This window comes from Parasteatoda tepidariorum, chromosome 8 (assembly GCF_982258835.1).
Source record: "Parasteatoda tepidariorum strain Cologne lab strain chromosome 8, Ptep-v5.0, whole genome shotgun sequence".
NCBI classification, from domain to species: Eukaryota; Metazoa; Arthropoda; class Arachnida; order Araneae; family Theridiidae; genus Parasteatoda; species Parasteatoda tepidariorum.
Window position 1 is genome coordinate 70,332,718 of NC_141762.1, and position 12,824 is coordinate 70,345,541.

Here is a 12,824-nt window from a genome sequence, read left to right on the forward strand (position 1 = left end):
AATATAATCATATTTTATTTAATAATTGGAAACAAATGTACTGAGTATTCAAATAAAAATTTACTGTAAAATTATGAGTAAAAACTAATATAAAAAATTTAAGAAGAAATTATCAACGTTTTTTCAATGCAACGTGAAAAATTGTTAACTTTTTTGCTGTTGAAAACACTACAGAACACAAATAATAACATTGCTTCTGTTATTCGATAAACAGATAGCTGATACTATCACCAGTTTCGAATAGGTTTCACTCAGTTTAATCGGGAACAAACGAGGCAAAATTTCTTAAAACTTTATTTCTTCTTATGGTAGAAGTAGTAGAGAAAACGGTGATGAGAATTTTAAACGGAAAAAACTTTCTGAACAGATTGCACTGTATTATTAAACTACATTTGTGGCCCGTTCATGTTTATATTATTGGCCAACCTCGAATTTGCCATCGTGAAGTGACTAGGAACGCAAGCAACAACGATTTCGTCCCATCCCTCCTGATATTTGAAAGAATTCTCTTGGCATTCCATTCGCCACAAAACAGGGACTTTAACCTTTAACTCAATGCAGACTGTTTGGTGAAAATTACCACTTCGGGACATTTGACAAGAACACTTTGCAAAGAACAGTCTCTCAGGCAACCGGTCAGGATTTCTTTCTGATATATTCAACACATATGGACAAATCGCGCGCTCATTTACACTGCCATAAGTGGTATAAGAACACATGAATTCGTCAGAATGGGGTATTTTGCGTAACATTTCCCCGTAAAGTTTTTCAGCATATTTAGAACTGTTGAACTGTCCCACGATGTATTTGGATCCTTTTGTGCACAATTTGTCATCTCGAGGCACACTTGATATCGGACAACTACCAACGTGATTGTCAGCAATAGTTTGACCAGTTTCGTGTCTCTCCGTTATATGTCTTGGAACACGCTTGGCTTTGTCACCCACTTTCTGTTGTGTTAAAACTTTGAAAAGTTCTTTTAGAGGATCGTCTGCGTCTGCTTTACCTCGCCTGTAGTAAAATATCTCTTCTCCAGAATCAGAATTTTTATTTTCTGAAGAAAAAATGCCAGAAGCCTTTAAGTCTTGTTCAGAATTTGCATTCTGACTTGAAAAAGAGCTTTTGGAAGTATCAGTTGGAAATCTTTTATCATTAGAGAATTTTTCAAAAGCATTATATAAACCAGAATGTTGAGGAAATCCAGACTGCTCATTCGTGGATAAGATATTCTGATCTTGAGATAAACCAGAGTTTTCTTTAACGAATAATTGATGTCGATCTTGAGAAATTTCAGAATGTTCATTAACTGGTAACAGATTTTGATCTTGAGAAAGTCCAAAATGTTCATTTCTGTGTAAAGGATTTTGATCAAAAGAAAATCCATTGTGTTCTTTGGTAGGGGTTTCAATAACATGGCTGTTTGATTGATGTTTAAAATTTTGATTGAATTCTTTGTACGAATCATCAGCTCTGATAATTTCATGATTTTCAGTTTTGTCTCTCAACCATTCCTCAAAATCATCCACTTCATTTCTTATGAAAGAATCAGATTTTTCAAAATGCTCATAGCAAGAAATAAGAATAACTAAACTGAAAATGAAATAACATTTAAAACAAAATTTGCTATGGTAAAGAGTCATTTTTATATTTTAATTTTAAAATAATATTGATTATAAAAAATTCTCAGGTCATTCACTTGCCTAAATGGCAATAAATTCGAAAACGTGAGCTTTTATCATACCTTTATATCAGTTTTATAAACGTATTTCCCATTAAAAATTACGATGGCAGTTATTATTTTATCAGTTTGTTAGGATTCTTCTACGAAACCGTTACTACAGACTTTTATATGAATAAAAACAATGTTGAGAGTGATTATTAAAAGATAAAATAAATTTCCCAAAGTAGGAAAATGAAACATTAAATGTTTTTCATTTAAAAAAAATGAAAGAGTATCATTATATACTTTTATACATATACTTTATATATATATATACTTTATATACATATACTTTATATACATATACTTTATTAAAGTATTATTGAATATAGTTCTTAATGAATTATAATAACAATTAAAATTAGTCGTTTGTCTTATCCTAAACTTTAATTATTTTTATAAATTATCTAATGACTTAATAAAAAAAATATTGCAACCTTTAAAAAAAACACGTGCGCGAATAAACCAGTTATTTTAATTGCAGCAATGTGTGTGAATTCTGTAAAGTGATGAAAGCTTAATTTTATACTAAGAACAAAGCAGAGATATCACCATGAATAATTTCTATTCTAATAATGGAATTTTCATATACTCAGTGCTAATTTTAAAGGTTTAAAGGGTTGATTTTAAACTTCAATTTTACAAATTAATACAAACTATTAGTTAAGTTATGCTATTATTAACTGCGGAGCCGATGGTTGCGGGTTCAAATCCCACTCAGGGCATGAATGTTTCTTTCTTTCTGTGTTCTATGTCCTTTCTCCTTTGTGTGTGATTGTGTGAATGTGACCCGCCCTATAAACGGGTTTGCGGTTGTGTGACGTGGGCGACGCTGCTCCACCGCCGTGGCTTCGCCGCAGGTGCCTACTGGGTAACGAGAAGAGAGCAGCAGTTCTGGCACTCCTGGCCAATGGGACAATACATCCCAAGAGCCCACCATTTAAAGAAAAAAAAAAGAAAAACCGGAAAAAAAAGAAAAAAAAAGAAAACCATCGGAGCTGTGGCAAATTTTAAAGATGTCAAAATTTAACTGATTTATCTGGAGTAAAGTTAAACATTTTCCAGAAACACGTTTCATGTTTTAGAATTACTGCAACGAGCTTTTTATTTATATTTAAAACACCTTTAGAAATAATGAAGAGCCTCTTAACTCATCTCACAAAAGCGTATAAAATTAAATCTTGATAATGAAAATACGTGATTATTATCTGCATTTTACATATGAAAATAATTAGAACCGCTATTTCGTATGATTTAAAATTATAAATTAATGCTCGCTTTGAAGTGCTGTTAGTTTTATTAAAGATGATTTGTTTAACTAATCAATTAGTAAAATATTTCATTCCAATAATATCGAGCTTGTAAGATTTTAAAGCCGTTCCTCTTTAGAAAATTCTATTTTATTTTTCTGAAGTTGCACTTGAGTATATTAAGTTATGAGCACCACTTCAAATTGTTAACAAAAAATAAAATACATAAAAGTCATCTTTTCAAGTAATTTTTCCATTAACGCAGTTCCGCTTATTCATCAAATGAAAGGAAAAGAAATTTTTAACCTTCTTTTTTTTTTATTTAATTAACATAACATCCTTTTTGTGTACTTTCAGTTTAACCTGTTTATCAAATGTCAACTTTTTATTATAAGAATAAAATTTAACGTCTTTAAAAAACGTTTTTAAAAGTTCTATGAATATTGCTTTTCTATGAGTAATTTGTGTGCTTTAGTAAAGTGTACAAAACTTAAAATAATGCAAAACACATACAAAAAAAGTGGTTGAAATTGGTAAAAAAAATTAAATGTATTGATTTTAAACTAAAAGTTTTCCATTATTGTGCGAAAATGCAGTTTTATTGGTTTCTTAAGTTAAGCACTATTCTTTTTTTTTTTTGTTTCGACTAGTGCTTACATTAATATCCTAACCACACGATTATAAAATTCATATAATGCTCCCTTAAATTCGAATAATTCGGATTTTAATGTATTTTTAATTTACTTTGAATATTTTCATCAAATAACATAAAAAACACGTTGATTTTTTTGTTTATAATTTAATCAACATAGCATCCTTATTGTGCGCTTTCTGTTTAACTAAATGTCCATCAAATTTATATAATGTCAATTTTCTTAAGAATAAAATTTAACGTCTTGAAAATACCTTTTAAAAGTTCTATGAAAATTGATTTTCTATATGTAATTAATGTTATTTGTGTACTTTAGTAAAATGTTTAACAAAATTTAAACTAACGTAAAGCAAATACAAAGAATGTGGTTGAAATTGGCAAAAAAAGTTAAATATATTGATTAACTAAAAGTTGTCTATCATCCAGTGTTATATTTGTGAAAATGTAGTTTTATTGGTTTAAATTAATTAGTACAATTCATTTTTTGTTTCAATTAATGCTTACGTTAATATCTTAACCACACCATTACAAAATTCATAGAATGCTCTGCTAAATTCGAATAATTCAGTTTTTCATGTATTTTAATGTCATTTTAAATATTTTTAATAAAATAACATAAAGATAACGTAACGTTGATTTTTCTGTTTTTTATTTAATTAATATAACATCCTTTTGGTGTACTTTCAGTTTCAGCTGTTTATCAAATGTCAATTTTTTTTATAAGAAAAAAATTTAACGTCTTGAAAAAATGTTCTTAAAAGTTATATGAATATTGCTTTTTGTTAAGTTATTTATTTTAATTTGTGTACCTTAGTACAATGAACAATATCTAAAATAACATAAAATAAATACAAATAAAGTGATTGAAATTGGAAAAAAATATTAATATATCGATTCACAACTAAAAGTCTTTTTATCATTCTGAGTTATGTATGTAAAAAGGTTGAGTTATATAAGTGATTAATTTTTCAAGTTTAATAGTACCATTGATTTTTTTTTGTTTCAGCTTGTGTTACGTAAATATCTTAAAATACTTAGAAAATTTCTATAGTGCTCCTTTAAATTCGAATAATACAGTATTTGATGTATTTTTGTTATTTTGAAACTTTTTTATTCTTAACAAAAATTTCGTATACAATTCAAATTTTTATTATACAAATATCGTTAGCTTTCTTATCTATACACGGCAAGGGGACTCTAACACATGATCCGTCTACCACTGAGGATATTTTATGTCAGCGCTGTGGTCGGAATTCGTAAGACCAGCCATCGCTAGGATTCGAATCTGGTTCACCTCAGTGGAGGACGAATGCACTGTATTTGTAACCTTTTAATTCATAAAATTTTATCATGCAGTGTGCCCACTCAAGCCGGAATTCACTTTCTCAATCTTTAAAATGGAAGCTACTATAATTATAAAAATGGTTGGTAGGTATGGTAAATTTATAAAAAAAAATTTAATAAATCTATAGCTTTAGGAACGAAACTAATTTCAGATTTCTAATCCCCACACCTAAATTAGGCAAGATCGATTACTTCATTATATATATACCGTAAACCGGGGCGAGTCTACCCATTTTAGTTTTAATTAATTTTCACTATTTTAAATTGCAAATGAAATTTTTTTTACCGACGGAGGACTTAGTTCAGACTCTAAGGAAGATGGCGCTGTAGTAGTTTGATCCGTTTTTATTTATTTGGTGTCTTTTTAACCGACCTGTTCAAACGTCTTTTGAGAGATTTGTATTGAAAATCAGCAAACTTTTATTTGGTGCTCCGTAAGTATATTATTATTATTACTATTTTCACTTTGGTTAAGTGATAAACTTATCTAAGACTAAGATTACATTAATTTTATATGAAAAAAAAAAGAATGTAAGTTTTACTGTTGTAAACAAAAAGCCAGAATTCGCAGGGCGAGTCTACCCATTCGTATTTAGCTTTAATAAAGCATAATAATATAATTTAGAACTTTGTTTATAGTAAAATTAAGTCATTTTAAGTGAATTTGAGTATATTATTTTAATTCTGCATTGATAAATTTATCATTAATAAGAAAATTTATAGGTTAAATATAAATGTAAACATAAAATATGTTTATTTTACCTATTTCTTCAATTTTTATATTGCAAAATTAACTTTTTTTATTTAATGCAAGTTAAATAAATTATTATTTATAAATTATTATTACCTCCCAAAAAAACGGGAAAGGATTTTTCGTGATTCCCAATGTTTGAATTTCGATTTTGTTAATAATCTTTAATAATTTTTTATTTATTAATTATTTAATTGTAAATTTATATTAATTTTAATTTATTTTTATCAACAATAATCAGAAAAATTTTTTATTTTATAATGTTAATGATTATAAAAACAAAACTGTGATCAAAATGTGATAATCGATCAAATACTCAATTTGTGTTATTTTATGAATAAAAAAATGGAATATATAATAAAGTTATGAATTTTACTTCATAAATATCCTATATAGTAACTAAAATAACAATTTAATAGTAAAATTTGATTATTTACAATGTTAACATTCATTTTAGTAGAATGGGTAGACTCGCCCCATACGAGAGATTTGTCAGCAGTTCTATAAAAATATACAGTAACAGCGTAACTACTAATATTTTCTAAAATCGATTTCACAGCTTTAAAGAGGGATAAATAGCGATTCCGAAACACCTATTAAAAGCCTTTTTTCTTTAATATTTACAAAAGTTTGACCACTTGAAAGTTGACAAACTGAAAAAATGGGTAGACTCGCCCCGGTTTACGGTATATACAACCATCATTGGACAACCAACCCAACATTGAGTTTACGATTACTTACGCTCAACTCCGCAACCTTATAATTTTGAACAAAATCCAGGAGACAAGGAAGCTTCTTTATTAAGTATCAGAACCTCTTGATTTGCTTTCGTGGAAAACTTTTTAATGGAGATAACCAGCATTTGTGTTACATGGAGAAGAAAACCACGAAATCCTTCAACGGTCAGTCTGGAGAGCTTATAATATAATATATTCCGGATAAGATATTCGTTACGACCAGCCATCGCTGGGATTCGAACCCGGGAATCTCATCGGAAGGCAAGCGTTCAGTGTACAAATGCGACAAAAATCAGTTCTCCGGTGTTATAAATCAAAACCGCTGCTTACTTAAGTTTTACCATTTAATTATTACTTCAACAACTGCCGTTATTAGAATTCTTATCTTTCACCGTTTAATTATTAAAGTTATCCTTAATTACACATAACCAGATCTCTATATAAAATAATAAGGTAATGGTCAGAAACCGTTTCTCTCTGTTGTCGGTGTACTCTTATTGATCAGAAATATCGTATGATAGAATCCTTAAGTAACTGTTAATGCTTAGGAAAAGTTTCGAACTTTCTTCCCCACCGGTGCAATTATGCAATTAAATGTATTTATGTAATTAATTATCATTACATAATAAATTGCAATTCCATAATCAATTATAATTAAGATAACAATAAGAGTAAAAAAAAATTTGCCGCCATATACGGGCCAATATATCTAGTAAGAGTACCATACCGCTTATATGTCGACATTGTTCCGTTAATGATTAACAATAAAAATTCAGATTTCTTTGGTTGTTATCAGAATAAAATTATAATAGTTAAATAGATATTTTTAACCTGTAGAGCACTTCTTTATCCCTTTTTAAGGTTTGATGAATGGTTTGTAAAGTTTATTGCTCATCCTTTCTTAGTATTCTTCTCTGCTCCTATTACGCTTTTCAATTTTTATTATCAATATTCCATATCAGAGATTTAAAAACTAAAAACTGTTTTTTTATTGTTAAGCAACCTTATCTAAAAACATCCATACTTAAAAAAGTATAGAATTTCTTAGCTGTTTGATAATAATTAAAAGGTAAGTAATTCATATTTATTTCTGCAATAAGGCGCTGCATTTGAAACTGCGCCCATTCACTTTATACGCAATTACGAATACAAAACAGTAACGCATTTTTGAGAATTATTTTTCGCAATATTAGAAAGTAATCACTTTGGCGAAAAAGCGTGATTCTTTTAGCGACGAATTAAAAAGGGATTTTAAAAAAAAAATCGTTGCAATCCAGGGTTGCAATCCTAACCGATCTAAATGGTTAGGTTTAAACATTATTAAACATAAAAAATTTAAATATTATTTAAACATTAAAAAATCGGGAACCAAATAAGTAAAACACAATAAAATAGTTTCGCAGATAACTATTATTCTTAATGTAACAATATTTTTATAAAATTAGTAGCAATCGTGGTAGTTCGTCAGCGAAGGTTTTAGAATTAATTTCCCAAAATAATTATGACATAAAAATATATAAGCAATAGAATAAAAAAAGAGAAAAGTCGTATATTAATGAATCGTATGTTTTTATTTACATCATTATTATTATTCATCATAATTATCTCACTAAAACAGTTTCTTTTTAAGTACGTTCAACAGCTTTCTTTCTTATCTCAAATGCAACACATAAAATAAGTTTTGTTATCTCAAATTTCAGCATAATTTCATTCCCTATTTTTATTTGCCCTGCAATCCATTATTTTTTCCCCTTTTACGTGTGGTTTAAAAATACATGAAATCAAAATAATTTTCAGAAAAATTTTAAGATAATTTAGATATAATATTCTTATATAATATTCTTTATTAATTTTTTTTTAAAAAAAGATTCGTTTAATCACCAGTTATTATTAATTTTATTAATTGTTTTATATTTGATTTGTTTAAGCCATTCAAAATGTTTTGACTGTGGAAGATTATAATATTATTGAAAAACACTGGGGAACGAATTTTTTGTTGCATTTATACAAATATTTAATCTTATCTGATTCGGATGTGGGGATTTCAAATCTGAAATTAGTTTTGCACCTAAAGCTAAAGATTTTTTAATGACCTTTTTTGCTTATTTTTTGTCGCAATGTGCAAGAATGTGATATAAGCAGGGGGTTTGCGTAAATGTTGCGACCAGCTTCAAGAGGAGTTAGGGTACATGATCAGAGTTAAAATTGTATAAGAACCTTTGCTCGGAAATATCGTCGTACACGGCTAGAGGCACTTGCCTATCACCAACTGTTCAGAAGCAAATGAAGAAACAGTCCATAAAGGGGAAACGCCCCTCGTACCGTATGACGACATTTCCTGCATAGGTCCCTGTACCATTTTTAATCCTAATGATGTGCTCTAATTCCTAGAAGTTTGTTACTACTTTTTTGCGACCTCCTGTTGTGTATAACGTTTTTAAACTTGTACATCTCGACAATGTTTGCCATTAAAAAAAACTGTAAATTGAAAACAGAAACCGACGGCTGATTTGAAATATACGAAACAAAAGTATTCAAGATTTGTTTTAAAAAATCTCATCTAACCGGAAGAAAAAAATTTAAAAAATTGCTCCCCAGCGAAATTTGCCAAAAAAATAACATTTTGTTCTCCATTGTTTTGAGCCTTTAAACCAATTGTTCATAAATAGTCTAAAGTCCTAATTTTACCTAAAATTGTCATAGCAATTAAATAAACTGTCTAAAAGTTAATTAATAGGTTGTCATATTTCAGGTTTAACGAAAACCTAAAATAAAAAGAATTACAATAAACCACATCAAATCAATTTGACATTATAATTACAATATCATAATGGCACTGCACATAAAGTTACTCCAAAATCTCTTAAGACCAAATCAAATTCAAGTTTGTGTTTTATTTGTTTTATAGACTAGATTTTTTCGGTCTGCTTAATCACTATGAAAGTGGGGTAATTATTTACCTTCTCAATGTAGCTGTCCGGAAATAAATTGCTTATGCTCAGTTTGTCGATCAAAAATTACTTAGATTCTCGATTACTTAGTTGATGTAAGAAAATCGATGATAATATGGAAAACCTTGCTAAATATAGATTTTATGGATACTATTGATAATAATGAAACTTGAAAAATTAGGGTGACTGGAGCCAGATGCAATTTGATTCGTTGACGGTTGATTTTGAAAAGATAGAAGAGATTTTGCGCATGTTTCGAGTCTACACCAAATATGACGGAGTGAAAAATTATCACTGTTGCCAAGTTTTCCATAGAACTTTCTATATTCCTTTTTTAAACTTTAATGAAGTTCATACATATCATGTTCATAGACAGTATTTTGTGTTTTTTTTTTTTCAATCATAATGTAAGAGCCAACGAATAGTGAGTTCAGCTCCCAATGAAGTGTCCCAGGTTCGAATCTTAGCGGTGGCTAATGGAGACGAGTTTTTCTCTCGACTCGCACCGATCACAGTGCTGAAGCAAAATATCCTCAGAGATAGATCATGGGTTAGAATTCCCTTGCCATCGAGCTAACCATGGGAAGTTTTCGGGGTTTTCCTCTCCATGTAACACAAACGCGGGTAAGTTACATCAAAAAATCTTCCAAGAAGGCTAGTTTGTCCCAGTGCTTGATCCAGAAATTTCCTTGTCTTCTTGGTTAGGTTTAAACTTAGAAAGTCACGAAGTTAGGTGTTCATAGTCGGCTGCTCAACATCGGTATAAAATATAATTAAAGTTAATTTTTCATAGTTAACAAGCAAAGAAAAATGAAGGTCACATACTACTAAGTCTTCAACCCCCTCCCCCTCATTAACTTAGATTTTGCTCATTTTTGTCGTAAGGGTTTGCAGAGTTCTAACCTTTACCCAGTAACGCGTATTTCTAAGATCTTCAGGAGCTCCACACCAATGATATTGAAAAAAGAAAGTTTTTCCTTAAAGAATCATAAGAATTTTATTTTTAGAATTGCAAATTAGAATTTTTTTCACTATCAATATCAATAATTTTAAATGTTAACTTAGAAATGTCTTTTGAAGGCAGTAATTTACACATTTCTAGGAACAATTTCTTGCAATTAAAATCATTTAATTAGAAAACAAGATAAGTTTAAACATTTATACATGATTATTCCAATGGGGTTTATAACGCAAAAAAAATTCCCCATTCTAAATATCCCACCTTTATCTCGTGATATATACATAACTCACTTTAATAATAATACTATAAGAGGAACTTAATATATCAATGATAAAATTAAACAACAGCATTAAATCTGAAAAAAAAAATTTTTTTAACCGGTTATCAGTAGTTACCTTTGGGATGAATCTAAGGGGGAAAAAAGCATTCAAGCTTATTTCCATCAATTTTCCCCAAGAGGATCTTTTCAGAAAGGGATTAATTATAAGTCTTTGTAAAGACTATAATTTTGTTGATAAAGGATTCAATCAAATGTAGAGTTTAATGGCACTAGAGCCTAAATTTGATAAATTGACCCAAATTTAGACAATATTATGTATTCATTATAATCTTAGACAATAAGATTAACTAAGTATTAACCAACTGGGTAATAATGAGAAATAAAGATTTCTTTTGCTTGTTTTCCTGCAAAATAATGGCTTCTTTCGTTAGGCTACCGTACTAAATGTCCTGCTCTGTTTGGAACGGTCTTCTAAAAGCCTTGCTTTTTCACCGATTCCTTCAGGGAGTGGGTAAAAAAATAAACAATTTTCTTGAATGACATAATTAGACTCACTAATTCGTTTTAAAAGTGATCAAGAAACGTTGCATACCTTGAGGTTATCGGATCCATATTGAGGCAAATCCCTGAGTGGTTTGCGAATGGAAAAGAAAAAGTTTGAAAATTAATCAAGTATAACTCATGAAGTTATTAATTACCAAATATAAGTACAGCCATATTTAGAGTGATTAACATTTACATACATTAATCTACAATGAATAAAGCCTCATTCTTTATCGACTAACATAACATTTCCAGATAGTTTGTTAAAATATAAATAAATAAATCCATATTAAAATATAAATGAATAAAAACAATATTTTCCCAGTGAGTATTTATGATACAATTGAAATGAAAAAAAGTATTATTTTTAAGCGGTTATTCATAATACGTTTTCCAAAAATAGCACTGTTTGAGGAAAAGTCTGATAACCTTGACTTCGTTTATTGAAACATATAAAAAAGTTAAAATAATTTATCCCAATGAGTATTTATGATCCAACTAAAATGGGAAAAGTGAAATTTTTTAGCAGTTATTCATAATTCGTTTCCTAAAACTTGCCCTTTTTGAGAAAAAATGGAATGACCCTATTGACTTTATTAAAATATAAATAAATAAAAATATTTTTATCGCACTAAGTATTTGCGATTCAGCTAAAACGAAAAAAGTGCAATTTTTTTAGCGGTTATTCATAATTCGTTTTCTAAAACTAGCACTTTTTGAGCAAATATGGAATGACCCTTAATTAAAATGAAAAGGGGTTGATACATAATTCTAGTCTAAATACTAGCGAAGCTTTTAGAAGAAAATTATGTTTTATTATTTTGTAGATAAAGAATTATATGAAAATGGCTTTACCAAAACATTTAGCAATAGTTTTAGAATTTAATAATTATTTTTTAATATCTTATTATAACAATCTTCAAGTTCAAATATAACCAATATTAATAATAATGTTTCAAAAATTTACGAATATTTGCTTCATTTTAATTTGATTCACCAATAAAAAATATAAAATTTTAGTTAGTGCATTAACAAACGAATCTCATCCAGCTACCAAATTTGATAGTTTGGTATACGAAAAAATCTTATTTCCACAATGAATCTGTTAAGAGTTTTATCTATATTGGCTAATTAGTATTGTTAAAAAATTAAATTTTTTTATATATGTACATATTTTCTCTGTATGTCAATGAATTATATTAATACTTGCATGCATAATTTTTTTTCACACAAGAAATAAATAATTTTAAATTGTGAGAAAATTACTGACTACCTCAAAATGTTTATTCAAGACTAAGTTTTGGCAGGCAGATTTGGGTAATAAACAAAAGATTAAACAGTTTAGAAATAAAATGGTTGGAAAAAATATTTCTTCGGTATTTTTTTTTCTTTTTTTTAACTTTAAAATAATTTTAGAATAAAAAAAAAAAGGTTATTTTAACTTTTTTATTTTGAAACTTTGTAGTTATGTGAAAAGAGGCAAATTTTTTTTTTTACCAGAGTACCTTTAATTTCAATTTGCTTGGTCTAAGGTACTTTAAAAACTTTCTTTCCATTATTAATTACACAAGCACTTTGTAATTCCTTTTAAATTTATTTGTTTAAAACGATTAACACTTGAATAAAGCACTTGAA

General features: G+C 28.4%; 1 protein-coding gene across 1 annotated transcript; it reads right to left on the reverse strand.

Annotated features, from left to right (window-relative positions):
* Positions 1-2: 2 nt before the first annotated feature.
* LOC147806281 (uncharacterized) lies at positions 3-11,445 on the reverse strand. Its single transcript, XM_087149442.1, has 2 exons — positions 11,239-11,445; positions 3-1,590 (listed from the first exon to the last, which is right to left on the reverse strand). The coding sequence occupies exons 1-2, from the start codon at positions 11,256-11,258 to the stop codon at positions 387-389; spliced, it is 1,224 nt and encodes a 407-aa protein (XP_087005568.1). The 5' UTR covers positions 11,259-11,445; the 3' UTR covers positions 3-386.
* Between the last annotated feature and the right edge of the window lie 1,379 nt (positions 11,446-12,824).